This window comes from Cotesia glomerata, linkage group LG4 (assembly GCF_020080835.1).
Source record: "Cotesia glomerata isolate CgM1 linkage group LG4, MPM_Cglom_v2.3, whole genome shotgun sequence".
In the NCBI taxonomy this organism is placed as follows: domain Eukaryota; kingdom Metazoa; phylum Arthropoda; class Insecta; order Hymenoptera; family Braconidae; genus Cotesia; species Cotesia glomerata.
In genome coordinates this window covers 27,940,417-27,963,458 of record NC_058161.1, presented here as the reverse complement: position 1 = coordinate 27,963,458, position 23,042 = coordinate 27,940,417, and the positions used below count along the sequence as shown (strand labels likewise).

At 28.5% G+C, this 23,042-nt stretch overlaps 2 protein-coding genes and 1 long non-coding RNA gene across 3 annotated transcripts; 1 reads left to right on the top strand and 2 right to left on the bottom strand.

The window, feature by feature from the left end:
• Window positions 1-4,352: 4,352 nt before the first annotated feature.
• On the bottom strand, window positions 4,353-5,100 carry LOC123262520. Its single transcript, XR_006508956.1, has 3 exons — window positions 4,900-5,100; window positions 4,608-4,792; window positions 4,353-4,534 (listed from the first exon to the last, which is right to left on the bottom strand). It is a non-coding gene; the product is annotated as an uncharacterized LOC123262520 (long non-coding RNA).
• Window positions 5,101-6,123: 1,023 nt separating this feature from the next.
• On the top strand, window positions 6,124-20,034 carry LOC123262446 (spermine oxidase-like). Its single transcript, XM_044724658.1, has 8 exons — window positions 6,124-6,413; window positions 6,667-6,940; window positions 15,849-16,062; window positions 16,508-16,867; window positions 16,941-17,140; window positions 19,589-19,712; window positions 19,793-19,899; window positions 19,973-20,034. The coding sequence occupies exons 1-8, from the start codon at window positions 6,149-6,151 to the stop codon at window positions 19,992-19,994; spliced, it is 1,566 nt and encodes a 521-aa protein (XP_044580593.1). The 5' UTR covers window positions 6,124-6,148; the 3' UTR covers window positions 19,995-20,034.
• LOC123262466 lies at window positions 12,236-14,478 on the bottom strand. The gene is made up of 4 exons (XM_044724693.1): window positions 14,336-14,478; window positions 13,832-14,265; window positions 12,467-12,959; window positions 12,236-12,390 (listed from the first exon to the last, which is right to left on the bottom strand). The coding sequence occupies exons 1-4, from the start codon at window positions 14,347-14,349 to the stop codon at window positions 12,264-12,266; spliced, it is 1,068 nt and encodes a 355-aa protein (XP_044580628.1). The 5' UTR covers window positions 14,350-14,478; the 3' UTR covers window positions 12,236-12,263.
• Window positions 20,035-23,042: the final 3,008 nt, after the last annotated feature.

Below are 23,042 nucleotides of genomic sequence, written 5' to 3'. Positions count from 1 at the left end.
ACAGAGGATTTTACGCAATTAACTCAATTGATTCTTACAAAATTGAAATAGAATTATTTAATACTTTAAATAAAACCGGGCAAAACAATAGTAATGATAAAATTATAGAAAAATCAAAATTTTCTTCTCTTAAACGGATCATATCCCGAGCCTTTGACAATTCTGTGATTTTAAGATTCTTCATTCTAGGAAAATCATTTTTGTTTTCCAAATATTTTCGAAATTCATAATTATTAAATTATCCTAGCACCTAATAATTAAGTTAAAGTATAATTAATTTAATATTTCCGATTAATTTCATTTTTGAGATTGGATATGGCTAACTCTGAAAGTCGCGGCATTTTTGGGCCACTCAGTGACATTTCGAACAGAGGATTTTACGCAATTGACTCACTTAATTTTACGAACTTAATATGGAATTATTTGTTACATGAGATTTAGCCGGGCAAAGTGGAAATAATGATAAAATTACGAAAACGAAATTTTATTGTCTCAAACGTATCATATCCCGAGCCTTTGACAATTCTGTGATATTATGATTCTTTTTTCTAGGAACATCATTTTTGTTTCCCAAATATTTGCGCAATTAATAAAAATCAAATTAATTTAGCACCTAATAATTAAGTTAAAGTATAATTAATTTATTTTTACAAATCTGATATAGAATTATCCAATACGTTAAATAAAGCCAGGCTAAGTAGAAATAACGATAAAATTACAAAAAAAAATGAATTTTCTTCTGTTAAACGTATCATATCCCAAGCCTATAACAATATTTTGATTTTAAAATTCTACTTTCTAGGAAAATCATTTTTGTTTTCCAAATATTTTCGCAATTCATAATTATTAAATTATTCTATCACCTAATAATTAAGTTAAAGTATAATTAATTAAATAATTCCGATTAATTCCGTTTTTAGGATTAGATATGATTAACTCTGAAAGTCGCGGCATTTTTCGGGCAACTCAGTGACATTTCAAACAGAGGAGTTTACGCAATTGACTAACATAATCTCTACTATCCTAAGATGGAATTATTACATCGGATTTAGTCATCGGATTTAGTCTGGCAAAGCAAGAGTAATAGAAGAATTACAAAGAAAACAAAATTTTCATGTCTTAAACGTATCATGTCCCGAGCCTATGACAATATTGTGATTTTAAGATTATTCTTTCTAGGCAAATCATTTTTGTTTCCCAAATATTTCCGCAATTAATAAATATTAAATCATTTTAGCACCTAATAATTAAGTTAAAGTATAATTAATTGAATATTTCTGATTAATTTCATTTTTAAGATTGGATATGACTAACTCTGAAAGTCGCGGCATTTTCTGAGCCACTCGGTGACATTACGAACACAGGATTTTACGCAATTGACATGTTTAATTTTCACAAAATTGAAATGAAATTATTTGTTACATTAAATACAACCGGGCAAAGCAAGAATAATAATAAAATTACAGAGAAATCAAAATTTTCTAGTGTTAAACTTTTCATATCCCGAGCCTATGACAATATTGTGATTTTAAGATTTTTCTTTTTAGGAAAATCATTTGTGTTTTCCAAAAAATTTTGCAATTCATAGTTATTTAGTTATCCTAGCACTTCATAATTAAGTTACAGTATAATTAATTAAATATTTCCGATTAATTCTATTTTTGAGATTGGATATGACTAACTCTGAAAGTCGCGGCATTTTTCGGGCTACTCGGCGACATTTTAAACAGAGGATTTTACGCAATTGACTTTCTTAATTTTTACAAAATTGATATGGAATTATTTGCTACATTAAATAAAGCTAGGCAAAGCAAAAATAATGATAAAATTACAAAAAAAAAACTAAATTTTACTGTCTCAAACGTATCATATCCCGAGTCTTTGACAATTCTGTGATATTAAGATTCTTTTTTCTAGGAGAATCATTTTTGTTTCCCAAATATTTGCGCAATTAATAAATATGAAATTATTTTAGCACCTACTTATTAAGTTAAAGTATAATTAATTAAATAATTCCGATTAATTCCATTTTTAAGATTGGATATGACTAACTCTGAAAGTCGCGGCATTTTTCGGGCTACTTGGCGACATTTTGAACAGAGGATTTTACGCAATTGACTATCTTAATTTTTACAAAATTAATATTTAATTATTCGTTATATTAGATAAAGCCGGGCAAAGCGGAAATAATAATAAAATTACAAAAAAGACAAAATTTTATTGTCTCAAACGTATCATATCCCGAGCCTTTGACAATTCTGTGATTTTAAGATTCTTTTCTCTAGGAAAATCATTTTTGTTTCCCAAATATTTGCGCAATTGATAAATATTTAATTATTCTATTACCTCATGATTAAGTTAAAGTATAATTAATTGAATATTTCCGATTAATTTCATTTTTAAGATTGGATATGACTAACTCTGAAAGTCGCGGCATTTTTCGGGCCACTTGGTTACATTTTGAACAGAGGATTTTACGCAATTGACTCAACTCATATTACAAAATCGAGATGAAATTATTTGTTACATTTAGTCAAGCCAGGCAAAGCAGAAATAATGAGAAAATTACGAAGAAAACAAAATTTTCTAGTCTTAAACATATCATATCCCGAGCCTATGACAATACTGTGATTTTAAGATTCTTTTTTTTAGGAAAATTATTTTCGTTTTCCAAATATTTGCGCAAGTCATAATTAATAAATCATCCTAGCTCTTACTAATTACGTTAAAGTATAATTTATCGAATATTTCCGATTAATTCCATTTTCTGATATTGGATATGAGGGGTTACTGACTCTGCTGGTACAATTTAATTAAAAATTATTGATTCATCTTCCATCCTTATTATTGTAATGGAGATTCTGTTGAATTTTAAACAATGAGCTGTAAGGGGAGGAAAGGAAAATCTTAAAGTAAGAAAAGTAAGATTTAATTTAAAGTTTTATCATCATAAATAAAATTGTTAATTTAGTAAGTTTATTAATTGATTTTGTTCTAGAAAATGTTTCTGCTGTAACGGATGAAGATATCAAAGTAATTTTTATAAAAGGATCATGCTTTTTAATTCTTAAAGCAGTTAAATTGCAGACAATTAATGACAAAAAGTCTGATGTGACTTTTGGTAGGAGTTGGTTGATTGAGTCACCGGTTAAATTAAATAACACATTAGCACCTAAAACATCTGAAACAATTGAAGTAAAAATAATTGAAGAAAATAAGCGGCATGATGGCATAATATCCGTATAATGTCGGCGGCGAGATGCCATTTTGGTAAAATGTCAAGTTTTGGTCAGCTTAGGGGTTACTGACTCTGTTGATCTTATTAAAATAAAAATAATTGGTTTGTCTGCCAATCTTATTATTAAATTTGAGAATTTATCGATTATTTAATAACTTGACGATTTTTGAAAAAGAAAAATTAAATTATATTATCCGTAGAATGTCGGCGGCGAGATGCCACCTCGGTAAAATGTAAAGTTTTGGTCAACTGAGTAGTTAAAGACTCTACTTTTAATAAAAAATCATTGATTCGTGTGCTATCCTATTATTACAACTAAAAATTTATTGATTAATTGAAAACTTGATTGTATTCGGGAGAAAAGAATTAAATTATAGTGTCCGTAACACGTCGGCGGAAAGGTGCCGGTATGGTAAAATGTAAAATTTTGGTCAGCTGAGTAGTTAAAGACTCTACTCTTAATGAAAAATCATTGATTCGTGTGCTATCCTATTATTACAACTAAAAATTTATTGATTAATTAAAAACTTGATTGTATTCGAGAGAAAAGAATTAGAGTATCTGTTGGATGTCGGCGGCAAGGTGCCACCTCGGTGAAATGTAAAGTTTTGGTCAGCTGAGTAGTTAAAGACTCTACTCTTAATAAAAAATCATTGATCCGTGTGCTATCCTATTATTACAACTGAAAATTTTTTGATTAATTAAAAACTTGATTGTATTCGGGAGAAAAGAATTAAATTATAGTATCCGTACGATGTCGGCGTCAAATTTAACATTAGATATATGGAAAAGCAGTAAGTGAAGCTACCGCCCTCCTCCTAAGCACGGCAGTATAGCACAACCGTACTCCAGTATTAATTGTTCAGATACTTTCCATATGTTTATTATATCATATAGATAATGTTGTAACATAAGAATTTAAATCCAAGTTTAGTAAATGTCTACAGATCGCATTACAGTGGAGTTTAGTATGAAATATATTTTATCATTATTTATATTTTTTAGAATTTAAATTTGCACGCGCAAATTACGAATAGTTTGCTTACATGATATACTTTCATATTTTTTATCTAAATTATAAGAGTGGATTTCATTTTATTTAAAACTAATTAAGTTTTGGATTATTATATTTTTTATTAGTCTTTTATACACATAAATAAAAAAATTAAAAAATGCGGATTTTTAGGCAATTTATTGATGTCAGTGGACTTGAAGGTGTCCTTGGTCCATAAAAATAAATTGTAATCAATGATCCCCTTTTTTTTTCACTAATGGAATGCGACACTAGATGAAGAGCTGAGAAAAAATGTTAATTATCATAATAATACTAATAATTAGTTTATAAAATATATGAATCAAACATACTTACAACCTAGCATTTTATTATTTAGATCTACGGTGCAGCGAGATAACGGCATCTCGTCGAGGGTTGGTTCGCATGGTCTAATCGGATCACTCATTTCTGGCGACTTAGCTGTAGAGCGGTAAAGTTCCCGGATCCTACGCTGCTCCTCTTCGACCAGAGCTCAGTTTTGAATTACGCTTCATCGTCGACTAAATAAATTAATGCCATGAAAAATAAAATAAATTAAATTTCATAACAGTTGATAACAATCAAATTGAGGTTAGCAGAAATTTGTCAATTTTGTAAATTAATTTACCGTAACAATAGATCCATCGGCTGATTTGAAGCGCTTTGACAATTTAGGGTAGTTGTCCGGTGGGCCACGTTTATTGCAGTTCGTCATTATAAATAATAGACTAATAATTAAATCAGTAAGAACCAGAGTGCGGAGATAATCTAATCTCTTCAGTGCACGTTCGCGTATATTATATAAGCAGCACTGCGAGCTCGCTCACGCCTCTACTAGCCACTAACAAACCAACTCTGTTATGCTTCCATCTAGCGGATGTTATTTTTATTTATTGAAAACTCTATATAGTTGCCATCAACTTAGCAACAACTTGCGGTCAAGTTACGAATTTGTAACTGTTGGCATCAACTTGGCTACAAGTTTCTGAGAAAAAAAGACCAATCTACTGCCGCAATTTGTCGCCCAATTTCTTGAGAAACTTGTCGTCAACTTGATGTGAAAAAGTTTCAGAAGCAGTTTTTGCTGACAACTTGATGAACAAGTTGACACCAACCGAGTGCATTTTCAAGACTTGCTGCTGTTATGCTTCCATCTATTGGATGTTATTTTTATTTATTGAAAACTTTACTTACTGTAGTTCTTTCGCCCGGGAGTATTAAAATACTTGGTTTCAGCGCGGGAAAGGATTCTTTTTAAATAAAGACCATTTTAAAACCTATAATAAAAAATATAATCACATAATATAATGCAAATTATAATGTACTAGAATTAAATTGGCTTCCTATACATTTCATCTCAATTTTGATTCGTTCGAGAGATATCGTGGACGAAAGAAAACCGAAAAAAGTGTTTTTTCGGAATAACTCCAAAATTCCTAGCGCGATCAATTCAAAATTTTAGATTCTTTATGAGGCTTGAAAAACTGCGTCGAATGCTTCTAATCGCGTAAAAATCGGTTTATTCATTCAAAAGTTATTGCAGTTTAAAAATTCGAAAAATAGTGTCTTATCAAATCTCTATCAAACTTTTGAGCTCAAAGAGCTTTAAAGCATAGGAAAGCAATCTCTTTGAGCTCGGAGAGCTCAAAATAACCCATAAATTGTATTTTTGAGCTCAAGAGCTCAAATTTATCCTAATTTTTTTTTTCTTAGTTTTCTTAGTTTTCTTAGTTTTCCTAATTTTTTTTTTCTTATTCAGTCAACTTTTCAATTTTATAATTCAAATTTGGCGCCTAAAAACTCTGAATTTCTAGCTACGGAGTTGACCAACAAAAAAAAATAAAAGCAACAAAGCAGAGAGAGGTTAATGTCCGACAATGTACAGCAATAAAGTGATAAAATTAATAATTGTCTATTTGGTTATAGATATAACAACAGTATTTAAAGGTTATTCGAAGTATGCTCAAGGTAATAATCTCACAAGACGTGGCAGCATGAACATCAAGACAAAAGTTTTAATAATTGGAGCCGGTGCGTCCGGAATATCAGCTGGCTGTCAGTTGATTAAAAATAATTTCAATGATTTTGTTATTTTGGAAGCAAAAAATCGGATTGGTGGCAGAATTTTTACAACTAGATTTGGTAAGTTTTTTTTTGCTATTATAACTTATTATTATTGTTATTATTATGATTTTTAGTTATAATATTGAAATTTTAATGGAAATTAGGTTAGCCGACATTTAAAAATTTTTAGAATTTTTTTTATTGAAAAAATTATTACAAAAAAATTTCATTTGTAAAAAACTACAAGTGCAATTTTTTAAAAATATTTTTTAGTTATAATTTAATAAATTAAAAATTTTAATTTTTTTAATTGATAATAAATTTTTTTTAGGTGACAATGTAGTTGATTTAGGCGCACAATGGGTCCATGGAGAAAAAGATAACGCTGCTTATAATTTAGCCCATCCTCGTGGGTTGTTAGAATCATCAAGTAAATTAAACAACTACAGTAATCATGTTTTTGCCATGTCTGATGGTAAAATTGTCCCAGCTGAAGAAACTGCTGAAATTTGGAGATTGTATTACTTGATAAGTGATGGAATCAATGAAAAGTTGAAAGGAAATGAAGATAAATTTAATTCCTACGGAGATTATTTCATTCAAGAGTAAGTAAATTAATTTATGATACTAAAATTAGCCGACAAAAATTTTTAATTTTTTTAATCAATCAAATTATAAGCATAAGAATACTTTAAAAAATTTGCACGGATAATTTTTCAAATCTTCTACATGTCAAATTTTTTCTTTCAATTTTCTTGTAATCATTTTTTTAATAACAAAAATTATAAAAATTTTAAACTGTCGGCCAATTTAATTTTTAGTAAATTTTATAAAAATCTAACTATTGCAGCCGTCCTCGTGGCGCAATTTTTAAAAAATTTAGCCATTTTCTGACTTAGTTTGTCGAGCTGAGTCAGAAAATATATATAGTTCAAAAGTTTATATATATATATATATATATATATATATATATACAGTAGCGCTCAAAAGTATTTTGACAAATATATTTAATGGTTTAATTAAAAATAAATATGAAACACAATAATCATTTATTTATTTTTTAACACCTTTGAATAAACTACAGAATAGTGTCAAAGAGGTTCTTATTCGTAATAAAAGAAAGTTTAATTTTTAAAATATTAGGAAAATGGTGGCTCAAAAGTATTTTGACATTTTTGAAAAAAAACTAATTTAACGCATAATTATAATTTATAGCAATAAATATATTAGTATTTAGTAGCATATCCCTTGGCCTTTATGACAGCCCTGCATCGCTCCGGCATTGAGTCGATTAATTTTTGTAATCGACTTATTGGAATTTGATCCCACTCATTTTTTAGAGTTTCAAACAAAGCGTTTTTGTTTGAATAATTTTGGGTTTTTACACTACGTTTCAATTCTTCCCAGAGATTTTCTATCGGATTCAAGTCGGGACTTTGACTTGGCCACTCAAGAACTTTAACTTTTTCACGATTTAATAAGTCACTAATATGCTTTGATCTGTGTTTGGGATCATTGTCTTGTTGAAAATACCACTTAGCTGGCATGTGATGTTTAGCATATGGTAACATCTGAGACTTTAATATATTTGCATACATGAACCGATCCATTTTTCCTTATATTCGAACTAATGGTCCAACTCCAGACCGTGAAAAACATCCCCAAACCATCACACTACCACCTCTATGTTTAACTGTGGGTATTTGATACCGATAATCGTATTTTTTGTTTACTGGACGCCGAATGTACTTGATACCATCAGATGACATTAAATTAAATTTACTTTCGTCACTCCATAAAACTTTAGACCACTCTAAACTTGACCACGATATATGCCGTTTCGCGAACTCAAGACGATACTTCCTGTTTTTTTTTCGATATTAAAGGTTTTTTAGCCGGTCTTCGGCCATATAACCCTAGGACCTTTAGGCGTCGTTTAACAGTAGAAACATGAATATCTACGTTATATTTTTCTTTTAATTCATTTTTTATCATTACAGCGGACATCCGTATATCATTTGCTGATAACTTTTTTATAATATGATCGATGTAAGAAGAAGTTTTTCTTGGTCGGCCTGTTCGAGGCTTACTTTCGACAGTTTTTCGTTTGTTATAGACTTTATTCTATAAGCTAACTAACTGTCGAGACACTTTAAACAAACGAGCAACTTCTGTTCATTTCATTCCTTGTTTTAATGCATTAATAACGGCTTTTTTAAAATCACTAGAATATTCCTTACACTTAGGCATATTGAAGTAACCACAACAAGTAAATATATGTAATAATAAAAACTAAGGAACAAGTAATCTGCGAGAGTTTTTCAAGTCAAATGCGTTTCAAAATACTTTTGAGCTCACGGTAAGTCAAGTACGTTCGGTGGCGCGGTGTGTAAACAAACAAGTTGTAATTTGATACGCTTAAATAGTCGCAATTACACTACTCTACATTATACTCAATACATTTTCCGATAGTCTTTTATTTTAAAAAAATATTAAAAAATTTTATGTTGTCAAAATACTTTTGAGCGCTACTGTATATATATATATATATATATATATATATATATATGCTATATATATATATATAGCAGGCAGCATATATATATATATATATATATATATATATATATATATATATATATATATATATATATATATATATATATATATATATATATATATATATATATATTTATACGATATAACGCGGCTTGTCAGCACGATAGCGTTTTCAATTTATGACCGATTCTTCTCAAACTCAGCATGCTTTATCTATCGATCAAGACCAAAGTTAAGTTCGAAGATGAGCTTAATCGGGCGAGTAATTTGGAAATGACAGGATTTTGAAATTTTTAAAATCGTAAAAATTGATGTTTTTACTACTTAAACTTGGTATAATTACTGAACTAGACAAGATATTGAAATTCGGTAAAATTCATTGTAAAGATCTTTTAATAAGCTTCAATTTTCACTACTTAGAAGTGGTAGTAGCCTCAATATTACTCCTTTTAGAGTTCGTTTAATGAAACAGTTTTACTGTTGCAGCCGTTTTAGAATTATTGTCTACATCATAGCTTAATCATGATGTAAATTCAATAATTACGATATTGATCAGTCTTTCGTGTAATGTTTTCGGGTAGGTTGTCAGTAAATATGTCACAAATTAGTTCTAACCATTGTTTTCTTCAACTAAAATTTTATCCGGTTGCAACATTCTGATTAACTTGAAAACTGTTGTTTCTAAGCAGTTACTTAAAATTTGGACATTTATAATTCAAATCTTATAATCTGTGCAATTCTTTGGTAAATATTTGAGAAACTTTTTCTTCACAAGATAATTTTTTTTCCAAAATTTGTTGTAAATAGTTTTAAATTTATTATTGAATTTTGTTTTTAATTCATGAATTAAGTTATACATTATCAGTGTTATTATTTATTTATTTATTTATTTCTTATATTAAGACCCAACAGCTCAATGCCATTAACAGGGTCACTTTATACAAAGCTTAGATACAGAATAGCGGCTATGTTTTACAAGTTATCATATATTTATATTTATATACTCTAAATTATAATACAATAGAAAAATAATTAGTTTTTATTGCCATACACTTGTATATTACTTATTATACTACAAAATATATTTGGTAATACAAAACATTTCATAAAAAAAAAAAAAAAAAAACCTGATAATTTCTTAATTAGTAATAATTATCGCTGCGTTGTGATACCAGTATGGATGCAAGAGAGCTCATGGATAACGGTTGATTATAACCTACTAAATCTAATAAGCAATCATTGCTACATAATAGGCGGTTACAAATATTTGTAAGTCTGTACAATGGTGCGGCTTATTATATTATTTTATTAAAAATCAATTTTTTTTATTTGAAAAATCTACTTCCATTTCGGCTGCCGAATGGCCTTTTTTATAATTAATTTTATGACACTTAAATTAATGATACTGGAATTAGCAGACACTTAGCAATTTTTTATTTTTTTTTATTTATTGGATAATAACCAAAAAAAATATTTAAAAAAATTACATTTGTAGTTTTTTTTTTATTTTTTAAATATGAAATTTTTTTTTTTCATTTTTATTCTATTTATTTAATTTAAATGCCAAGGTAATGACTGAATATCAAATGATTCAAAATAATAAGTAAAAAGTACATATAAGAATATAAACAGATCTACATAGACAAATTGACAATGTTAGGATTATAAATTATAACTAATCGAACAATGCAAATGATTTAAAGTTTGAATAATGAAATCAACTAATTACAATCAATAAAAATGAGGTGAGTAAAAGTGAGCAAGAATTTGCAAATTGAATATTAAATGTCAGACTTAAGTTTGAATTTAAATTTAAAATTAAAACACTGCACATAGCCCCAATTTTAAGGCCTATCAAGCTAGCATGGACTCGTCTCATCTTAGACGGATATTATTGTTGATTTCTCGGAATTTAAACAACCTACAAAATTCGATATGGACCAACTAATTAGCAACAAATTTAGTACCACAAATAAATTTTATTGCTTGAATAATAAGTTAATGCATGATGGACGAGTCCATGCTCGCTCAATAGAACTCAAATTTTAATGATTTGGATCATCATCAGTGATACCAGGTATCCAGCTTACCTTTATCTCAAGATAAATTTTTTAGATAAAAATTTTTTCAATAAAAAAGTTCTATAAATTTTTAGATGTCGGCTAACTTAATTTTCTTCTGAAATTAGTAGACATTTGACAATTGTTTAATTTTATTTAACAAACAAATTTTTTCCGAAAAATTGTTTTTCAAAAATTGCATTTTTAATTTATTAAAATTTCTACATGTCAATTTTTTTTCTCATTTATTTGCGATAATTTATTTGTTACAAAAATTGTTAAAATTATCGGATATTTGCTAAATTAATTTTCATCAAATATATCTAAAAAATTATTTTTAAAAAATTAAATTCATAATTTTTTTTTTTGCTGTAATTTATTTGTTAGAACAATTATCAAAACTATCACATGTTTGTCAGTTCTATTATTACATTAACTTTATATATTTTTTATGTACTTATATATGTGATTTTATGCAGTAAATGTATGAAGTATCATAGAAAATCTATGATACTGAAATTAACAGAAATCTAACAATTTTTTTCGATTTTTAATAACAAAGTATTTTGAAAAAAATTTTATAGCAAAAATTCCACTTGTAGAAATAAAAAAAATTTTTTTTTTATTATAATTTATTTGTTATAAAAATTCAAAAAATTATCAGATAGCTTATTTCAGTATCATATAAATTTTTCAACACAAGCTAAAATAATTATTGAATAATATATATTTCGATTCACGATTTCTGAAATTTATAAAAATTATTATTAAAAAATTTTTAGCATCAACTCAGATAACAAGAATTTGTATATACTATGTACCATTCTAATATGTCGTACTCTACATTGAAAAAATTTTACAGCAGACGGTAAAAACAATTCATTTTTAACATTGATTAAATAAGATTTGACGGATGAAAATATTTATTTAAAAATAGTTATTAAACTATTTAGCCTTCAATTTTTTCATATAACTTGGATAATATTGTTATGATTTTATTTTTCAAAAAAAGTAAATTTGTCAAATTTTGTGGGACAAAATGTACTAGAATGACAGTATCGATATAATTTTATGTATTTATTTATTTTTGTCAAAAATATATTAACCTGTTGGGCAAGAAGAAAATTAGTTACATTATTAATTATCTGAAAAATTTGGTAATTGGCAAAAATATTACTATTTTTTTTTAATTAGTAATTAAAGAGAAATTTTTAGTAAATTAAAAAAAAAATAAGCAACTAAAGTAGTTACCAAGATTACTGTTGAGTAAAATTAAAAACTCCTTAATTTTTTACAAAAAAAAATGTTATTAAAACTTCTTCAACAAGATATTTTTAGTAAATGGATCAATATCAGAATATTTAAACCACGCTTGTAGACAGGGATGTAAATCAGCTTTAATTACATCCAATAAGTTTTCATTCGGAACAATGCATCTAGAAAAAATAATAAAGATAAATCGTTAATAATAATCAATCTATTAATTAAGGATAATTAAATCAGAATAATTACCTGATCCGATCGTTATGACAATTATTTTTACAATACTCAAAACGCATCAACGAGTATAAATATTTGACATATTTATGGTCCAAATTATTGAACAAACTTTCTTTATCATCAGTATTGGTTAAATTGTTGATATGATTAATATAACCAGTGGTTAAAATTGGAATAATATAATTAACTTGCTTGAAGCAATCGTCAATGAATTCTTCTACGCGTGAGTAAACAAATTTTTCTTGCTCTTGTAAAATCAAAACACCGATTTTAGGATTTTGCTCCCGGAATATTCGACAAATATTCTTGGATATATCTTCACCGTCTTTTGTAAATGTCAGCATTACAATGCTCCCATAACTTCGTTCATTTACTTTCTTCTTTTGACTAGTAATGTTTGAGGAGCTTAATTTTTTTATTGGTACATTAGTCGAACAAATATTCTCACTTATTAGTGGCTTTAAAACTAATGGCACTCTGGGTAGTATTTTAGGCCTTTGAATTCCTGGAATTAAAAATTGTATTACTAATTTTTGATGAAATTTATAAAAATTTTTCAAGAAGAAATAGAAAAATTTTCTATGATTACTAAAGTAAATGCACAAATTATTGACATTGTAAGAAACATGGCTAAAATTACTATTTTTTTCCATATTTAGAATAAAGTTGTTGGATTTTTTTAACATTGTTTTGATTAGTCTTTTGACTAGAAAATTTATGTTTTTTAAAAGTACTTTCTCAAATTAAATTATTTATTTCAACTGACAAAGTCAATCACCCGGACACACTAATCATTGACAGCCTGACAAAATCAACTGATCTAATTAGTGACATAACGTTCTACCAATTATTGATACCCTCAATATCCCAAAGTCATTTATTTGCTGTACTAAATACAACTCAAGTATTAAAAATATATATTTATTTATTACTTATTATTCAAATTATTTTTAATATTTTTAAAATAAATCTTTAGGATTAAAATAAAAACAAAAAGTTACCGCGCTGTCTAAATTTACTGTCAACATCACCAAGCTTAAATTTTATGTCCCAATTATTGACATCCATTATTGCAAAATTAATAATTATTAAATAGATTGCAAATATTTAATACTATTAATTTTTTATCTTTTATTTATTTATAAAAAAAATATAATGTAAATAGATGAAAAAAATAATTCAAAATGAGCTTTTTATTTGAGTGCTTGTCTCCAAAATAGTTAAAAAATTTTTTGTTCACGTCGCAATAGATTTGAGTTAACTTTTTTTCTTTATTAATTGATATTTTATATTCTTCACTATTGATTTTTTTTTTAATTTTCAAATTACCAAAAAAAAAATGAACAAATCAATAATAAATAATTATAAATTCTGTACCTTGACAATGAGGATCTATTGATAATTTATCAATGAAGACATCTAGAGGGCCTATAATTCTATTGATGATATCAAAGCGTTTTATATCACGACAAGCTATCAACAATTTATCAAACGTTGACTCCGATAATTGCGCAAAAGTCAACAAAACATAATAAGTCGGATCTTGGAGCCCCTTAAAATTATATTCAATGCACAGTAACTGTTCTCTCGTTAATCCCAGTTCACTTCCAAAGTCTTGCCATCCTTTGTACAATTTTCCAGCAGGCGTCGAACTCAATAACAAGCATATTAATTGCAATAATTTTTGATCTCCGTCAAATATAAATCCAATATGAATATTGCGTGTTTTTTGCTGTAATTTTATCACCGCTGTGTCTAAATTTGGCGGCCCTGGTATTTTATCTTTTAATTTATCAACTTCTACATTCGTCCTGAAAAAAATAGATTTTTTTATTAGTATATTCAATGTTAGTACTTATTATTATTTTGAAAAGTACTTACCGTCGCAGTTCCATTTTATAGAAACTTTTAATGTTCGACAATGAATTTTAGAGGCTAAGTCATTATTTTTTTATGTACAAGGAAAATATTATCGCAGTATTAAAACCGTTGTATCGCATGTGACGTCAGTGATTGTAAATTATTGCAATAATGATAATAACAAATAATATTTTATTCAAGGCTGCTTATTTGAATAAATGGCGGGAATATTTAAACAATCATTTATTCTTTTAGAGTTTAATGATTATTAAAAATTGAAATTATCAAATATTTAACTTTGAAATAAATAAAATTTTAATATTAACTCGTATAAAAGAGTTAGAGTCTCGCCTTGACTTCAATCCTATCAACATTACATCGTGCTGTGCTGGTATCGTTAAATACTAAAAAAACTAACTAAATAAAATATTATTTCTATTAACATATTTACTTAGTCACTAAATGAATGAATAAAAATAAGTTTATAATTAAACTAATTAATTACTTAACATTTTTGATTAGTCGACTGCTTTTTTGCTTTTAATTATTATGAAATTTTTAGATAAATTTATTTGTAAATCAGCCTGCTGCAAAAGGATCTCAGCAATTTACAGAAAATTTTTCGAAATATTTTATTTAGAATTTAAAAAAATAACAAGGAAGTTTATAGGCAATCCTTGACGAATCTTGAAAAAAAATTTCAAAAGTTCTGGGAATAAACATTTTTTAATCATCAAAAATTATAATTATCAAACAACTTTTAAAAATGATAACTCAATTCGTAAAATTTATCTTATAGTTAATTTAAGGTTTAATTGACGTTGTAACTTACGTCTGATAATTTTTCCAAAGTGGTCTCGAGCTTTTGAAATTAGCAAAAATATCGGCAAATAGTCACTATTGTTCGAGTTTGGCTTAAAATAATTTCCGGATGATGAATCGTATCTTAATTCCAGAAAATGGATGCGATAGCTTCGGAAATAAGCAAAAATTTACACTATCAAATGTATAATCTCACTAGAGTCTAGAATTTTAGACGAGTACTCTAAAGGTAGTTTATAAAATTATATGCAGTTAAATGAATGATAATGTTGCGATTTCTTAGCATCCATTGTCGAGATCTAAAACCTTGATTTGATGTAACAATTCAATGATCGATAAAAGTCTAATTAAACAGTAATTATCGGTAAATTAACTATGCAGGCTTTGTTGTGTGTTATTTCGACTTGATTGTCACTTTGCACTTTAAAGTTTTTGGTTGTAAGATCAGTTATAAGCACCGAAATATGTTTCATTTAAAAATAATTTCCAAAATTTCCTGTTCCCTTATTAACATTTTCGATGTAGACTTTTGAATTATGTTCTTTACAAAAAGAAAAGTTCTTAACTTTTAGATATTCTAATCACCTAAAAACATATGAGTCTAAAGCTGTGATACATTTTATCTTAATTGATAACAAAATCTCGCATATTTACACCATTATAGAGATTGAAAAATTGAAAATTAATTAATAGTTGTTGTAATATTTTTTAGATACAACAAAGTATATGAAAAAAACAAATATACCAATGAAAAAAGAGCTAAAGAGTATTTGGGATGGATGGAACGTTTTGATGACAGTATACAAGGAAGCGATACATGGTTCGACGTATCAACGCATGGTATTCTTGAATACTGGATATGTGAAGGCGATTTGTTGTTGAACTGGAAGACAAGTGGATTCCAAACAATACTGCAGTTGATGATAGTAAATATATTGCGTGACAAATGCCAAAAGAGCGTACAAAATTTTTTTTTGCCAATCGATTGGGTACCTTCTTTTTTAATTGATTTTCATGCCATGAGTATTAATTTGATCTACCTTTATTTTCCGAACTTTTGTCAACGTTTTGTAATAAAACATCTATTATTTTTTCGCCCTTTTGGCTTTAAGAAAATTTATCTCAAAGCCAAAAGGACGTATAAAGATCCGCTTTTAGCTTTAGTAATTCAAAAAATGTTTTTGTATTGTTCTTGACGTTTTGAATAATTTTGAGTTGAATGGCAAAAAAAAATTTTTTTATTCCCTTTTGGAACAAAACTTTAACTGCTGTAATCCACCCTTTTGGCATTTGCCACGCGATATTCTTGAATTCAAAATTATCAAAAATTTTATCAAACGCCAATTAATAATAAAAAAATAATAATTACAGAATGACAGTAAAGTTAACTCAGATGTGAAAATAGAAGACAAAATAAAACTATCTCAAGAAGTTGAAAACATAAATTACACGAACCCAAATGAAATAATTGTAACGACCGCTGATGGTAACAATTACACGGCATCAAATGTAATTATAACGACGTCGTTGGGTGTTTTGAAAAATTATCACAAGAAATTATTCAACCCTTCATTATCTCTAGCAAAACAACGAACTATTGAAGGATTAAACTTTGGATCAGTAAATAAAATTTTTCTCGAGTTTCCGTACCGTTGGTGGCCAGAAGATTCAGCAGGTTTTGGGTTCATTTGGCAGGATGACGATAAGAAGACATTTTTGGCTGGCAATAAGGTAAGTTCGGTTGATTTTAAATTATTTAGAGAGTATAAAACATTTCATTTATTAACTAGAGTTATATTTTTAGGAAAATGAATGGTTACTTGATGTCTTTGAATTTATGACTGTTGACCACCAACCGAGGGTACTCTGCGGCTGGATAATTGGAGAAAGTTCTCGTTACATTGAAAAATTAAGCGACAAATACGTCGAAGATCATTTATATGAATTGTTGAAGAAATTTTTGGGAAATTCTTATGATATACCAAGTCCAACTAAAATTTTAAGGTACTATCAATTAAAATACGATAATAATTCTTATTTTAAAATTGGTAAGCTATTGAATACAATTAAAGATTATTTTTGTTTTAACTGATCGACGAATCAAAACTCTCAAGTAGTGATCTTGATGTAACGTGATCCGCTGAAAATAATTTTTTTTTAATTTTGAAAATAACGTACATGATGCAATTAAGATATGTACTTATGATAAAAAATTTTCAGCTCAGTTTAAAACAAAAATAATCTTTAGTTGTATTCAATATCTTGTTATGTGTAAAGTAAATAATTGATATATTGGGTAGATTTTATAATCTGGTCTTAGATGTTAAATTTAATTATGTCACATGTGATAGAAATAAAAAAAAAATTTTGTTATTCAATTAAAATATAAAAGTAAAATTATATTTAATCATAAAACATTGAAAAAATACTTTATCTCGCAAGAAAATAGTATTAGTTTACATTTGGCAACAGCGCGTACGTTTTAACACGGCGGCGGAGCGCTCACCCTGCGACCGACTTAGTTCGGAAAAGACACGCTACCTACGAAGGGTTAATATTGAAGTCGATAGAGACGTATACCCTGCAGGACTGCGAATGTCTTCCGTCTAGGCTTCTGCTAATTATGTTGAGCACTTGTTCGAATGTTGTGACCATAAAATGATATTTCTTGGATACGAGTCGATTACTCAAAAATATGTATGTTTCTGAGCATTTCCAGCTTAAAAATAACAAGAAGTTCTAAAAATGGTTTGCACTGATAACGATAACCACTTGTCAAATTTTCTATTCTTATTAAATCACCAAGAACATGATCGTCTTTGATTGTATGAATGGTTCTCAAACAGGCATTTGTGGTCGCATAATTGGATATTTTTCTAGATGCACTTAAGAAATAAATCCCGAGTAAAAACAATTCCGCCGCGACACCGCCGCAACACCGCTGCACGGCTTTTTAAGCGCCGCACCACCGCTGCACTACAGCCGTGACAATTTTGGTTATTTTATAAGTGCCGTATCACCGCCGCACCACCGCCGTGACAAGTAAAGAATTTATCTATTCGCCGCACTACCGCCGCACCAGCGCCGTGACAAGTAAATAAATTTCTATTCGCCGCACCACCGCTGCACCACCGCCGCACCACAGCTGTGACGCGCCCGGGTAAAAATAAAATTATTAATATTCCCGGAAAAACCATAAATTTCGTTCGACCGCCGCACCACCGCTGCACCACCGCCGCACCATACCACTGTTTGATGGTATATACATTGAAATAATATATTCGTTGATCATTCAAATAGCTTAACTAAATTTTTTAAGTTAAGTATGGCTTGCAGTGCAGTTGGCAATGTTCGAGACTTCCATGCAGACGATCCAGGTTCGAATCCCATCACAGTTCAATTTTTAAAATTCTTTCAGAGTATTTCAATAGGCGTACCGCTTCTGTGCAACCCGAGGACGAATTTAAAAATCTACATCAACAATACGACTAAAAAAATCGATAATTTCGCGGTGCTTTGGCCTGATTTAAAAAAAAATTTTTTTTTTAATATTAGGCATTCGATTAAAAGGAGGTTGATCAATAGGTCTTACATAAAGATTTCTAGTCGCATTATTTATTAATTAATTATTGCGTGATAAATTAATTATGATACCATTTTTTGTGAAATTGTAGGTATGATTTAGCATTGGTGCGGCGGTGGTGCAGCGGTAGTGCGGCGATGCTAGGGGGAGTAAATTTTTAGCGTGCGGCGTAATAGTCCGCCAAACGGCGGTGGTGCAGCGGTGGTGCGGCGGTCGAACGAAATTTATTATTTTTCCGTAAAAAATAATAATTTCATTTTTACTCGGGATGTAGGTATTCCCTACGTTAGTTTGAACAATACTGCAAAGGTTCTATCTCTTACGTGTTTCTTGCGCTTAAATTTTTTGTCTTCGCCAATGGTCGATACAATAACCATTAAATTGTGCAATATTTGCTTCAGCAATTATTCACATGCTTCTAAAATTTTATTATTGAATAATGTATATTCATATCCGTAAACAATATATAGATCATTCCATACCAAATACAGTTTGCTGAAAATTATTAAAAAAATTGGAAATATTATTTGTTTTTTTTAACTTTTGAGAGACGAGTTTTCTTATTATTATTATTTTTTTATCAACTACCGTTTTCAAATTAAAATTTCGGTGATTACACCTGTGAAATTGTGTGTATTTGCCTGACTTTATAACTTTTACTTTTTTATTCGAATTTTCCAAGGTAAAAGAAAAAATAAAGGGACCCCCCCCCCCCAACACACCATTAATTGCACTCGACAAGTCTTAGGACATAATAATGGCACGAGATTTAAAATATTCTTATTGAAAGTTTGATGCTTTGTAAAATTTAATAAAGGAATCATTTTTTTGTGAGTTTTATAAATATGAAAAAATAAAATATCTTTCAGGTCACAATGGTCAACGGATAAACATATACACGGTTGTTATTCATTCCGTAGTTTAAAATCAGAAGAATTAAACGCTACTGCTAGTAAATTAGCAGAACCTATTCTTGCGAAGAATGGAAACCCTGTAAGAATAATTTTAATATAAAAATATTAAAATACTATATTTATTTTGTTTTTATATTTATACTTCTTTTTATGTTAAAGATGATCATGTTTGCCGGAGAAGCAACACATGATCACTTCTACTCAACAGTTCACGGTGCAATTGAAGCTGGGGAACGTGAAGCTAACCGTTTGATCAATTTTTACCGGTATGTAACTATTAAAAAATTTAAGTAGACAATTTTTCACTGAAATTTATTATTATCTTTTTATTTGTTTTAGTCAAACGTCATCACGCTTGTAGAAACTTGTTTCTTCCATTTATGAGTACATAATCAAATATGTAAAAAAAAATTATTTTAATATTTCATAATAGAATTATATATTTTATATACTAAAAATCATCAATCTTTTTTTTATCTTTTATCTATAATGTTTGAAAAATAATTATTGTCTTAGTAATTTCTTCAGTATTTTCAGAACAAATACTTTATTTTTAATGTCAAAAAAAATAATATTTTTTATTCATTACAATTCGAGATTATGAACTTTGTTTAAATGTTTTTATAGCGATTTTTTCTCATTTAATTTCTTTAAGTTTCAAAAAATATTTTTTTTATAATGTAACAAGAATAAATATATTAAAAAAATATTATTTTATTTTGTAAAATTTTTTAATTAGTTGAATAATCTTTAGAGTAGAAAATTTCATAATGAAAGAATTAGTTATAGGAGAAAAAAAATATGAATACATTTCTTCTAGATTAAATAAAAAATCAAAACTCATTTACAACAAAATCAATAATAATATTATTAAAGGGTCCTTCTGGTGTGTAACTTTCAAAAAAAATTTATTAATTTTTTTATAACTTTTGAAAGTACATACGTCTACATGTATTGTATTAAAATTTCGGGGTGATCGGATCACTGTAACTATACCCGGGTAAAAAAGATTATATATATAGTATATTGTGCCACAAGGGACGAAAGTACTACATTCTGTCCCGCGTGTGTGATTGACACCCGAGCCGAAGGCGAGGGTGGCAAACACGCGGGTGAGGATGTAGTACTTTCGTCCCGTGTCATACATACTATTTTTTCTCCTGCCAAGCCGAAAGTTCGCGAATCTTTTAATGCAATAGCATCGTAGGTAATCATGGAAGGGGTCTAGGGGCAAAGCCCCGAGGTGGGGCGGAGCCCCCATTCAAGAAAAATACAATTTAAAATTATTATTTAAGTAAAGATATTAAAAAAATAATTAGTGTTATGAAAATAACAGAATAATTTTTATTATAACTTTAAATAATCATTTTGATAAATATTAATAGTAATTATAAGCATTCATTTAATAATAATTATGGATAATCTTAATGATAATATTAGATGATAATTTTAATATAAGAATAATTTTAGTGACTTAATTTAAAATTATCATAACTAATAATTTAAAATTATTATTTAAGTAAAGATATTAAAAAAATTAATTTTGTGTTATAACTTCAAATATTCATATTGATAAATATTAATAGTAATTATAAGTATTCATTTCATAATAATTATGGATAATCTTAATAATAATATTAGATGATAATTTTAATATAAGAATAATTCTAGTGACTTGGTGATTTAACATATTTTATGTAAATCAACCTTTTTATACAATATGATAATTTTTGAAATTTTCAAACTATAAAATTATCACTAAATTATCACTAAACATGATCATAAATCACATTATCACTAAATTACATTATTTTTATTATAATTATAGTATATTGCACTAATGACGCAACATGAAGTGCTGACGGAAAAAGTATGTGTTAAAGAGAAGAACGTACAATGCGTGAGAGCCGATGTAGGCACTATTGCGCGTGCGCGTTCATTTATTCCGAGGATAGAAACTGCTGCTTTATTCCGGCTGCAAGCGGAAGGTATTTGAACTTTCGGCTTAGGCAGGAGAAAAAATATACTTTTTGCCCTCCGGGCGGAAAGTGGCAACTTTCGTCCCGCTGCGCTAAACAAAGTTGCCGCTTTCCGCCTTCGTCGGACAAAAAAATAGTATACACTCCACGGGAAGTAAATAAGAAAGCCTCAGATCACAACAATTACATGTGATCTGAGACATTTCTTACTTTACTTCCCTAGGTGTGTAATATACTATTTGCCCTTCGGGCGGAAAGTGGCAACTTTCGTCCCGCTGCGCTAAACTAAGTTGCCGCTTTCCGCCTTCGTCGGACAAAAAAATAGTATACACTCCTTGGGAAGTAAATAAGAAAGCCTCAGATCACAACAATTACATGTGATCTGAGACATTTCTTACTTTACTTCCCTAGGTGTGTAATATACTATTGTAACAGTGCATTTTGATATACTCGTGTTCGTGCAGAAACCTTGTGTACCGGCCTTCGTCAGTTTCATTTTAGGCACTGGGCAGTCGATCTTCGAGCGTACAACCAGGGCTGCTCACTCTGGGCCCCCACCATGCCCAATTTTGTCTCCGGAGGAAAAGAGAGTTGCAACTGTAGAAAATGAAATTGATTTCTCAAATGTGGCAGCACTGACAATAATAATAATAATATCCAAAAAGTGGACCGGAAGAACATGATCCGCCATTTTTGTAGTAGTCTAGTCGAGAAGTGAGTTTTCCGCGAAAAATCAATCCGATTTTCTTAAAAATATGGCGATTGGTGCATTGGATACAGAATTTAATTCTGAGATAGAGGAATTTTTTAATTTATCCGCCATTAAAAATTTCATTTGTTATAAACAAAAAACGAAGAGAAAAAAAGGTAGTCTCCATTTTGTAGTTATAACTTCAAAAATATTAAAGATATCTGAAATTTGAAAAAAAGATCCTAAAAGAAGAGAAAATTTTAGTAAAATAAGTCTCGACTCCCGGAGTTGTAGCTCCATTATTTATAATTTTAATTTAACGTTGAAAATTGGGCTCCGCACGGTCGTTTCGGTGCCTAGACGTTGCCGCTAAGCAAAGTATGCAACACAAAATAATTTTTTTATAACATTCAATATTAATTTAAAAATCTGAATAAATTATAGTATCATCTAGACAATTGAAGGAATATAGCCCCGCTAAAAAAAAATTTTTAGCTTAATTTTTGTTTAAGTTATTTAATTGTTAATTAACTAATTTTTCGGAGACTTGAGTTTTCATAAAATCTCTTATAAAAGTTTAAAAAATGTGTCTATTAATTTTTTTTTTTTTGGTAGCTATTGCTATATAAATAATGAACAAGTTTTCAACTCCAGAGTCCAGGACACGCAGGCGTTCGTTATCATTTATTTATTTAGAACATTTCTCGAATGTTCTTGAATAGACCTTATGTACTCAACG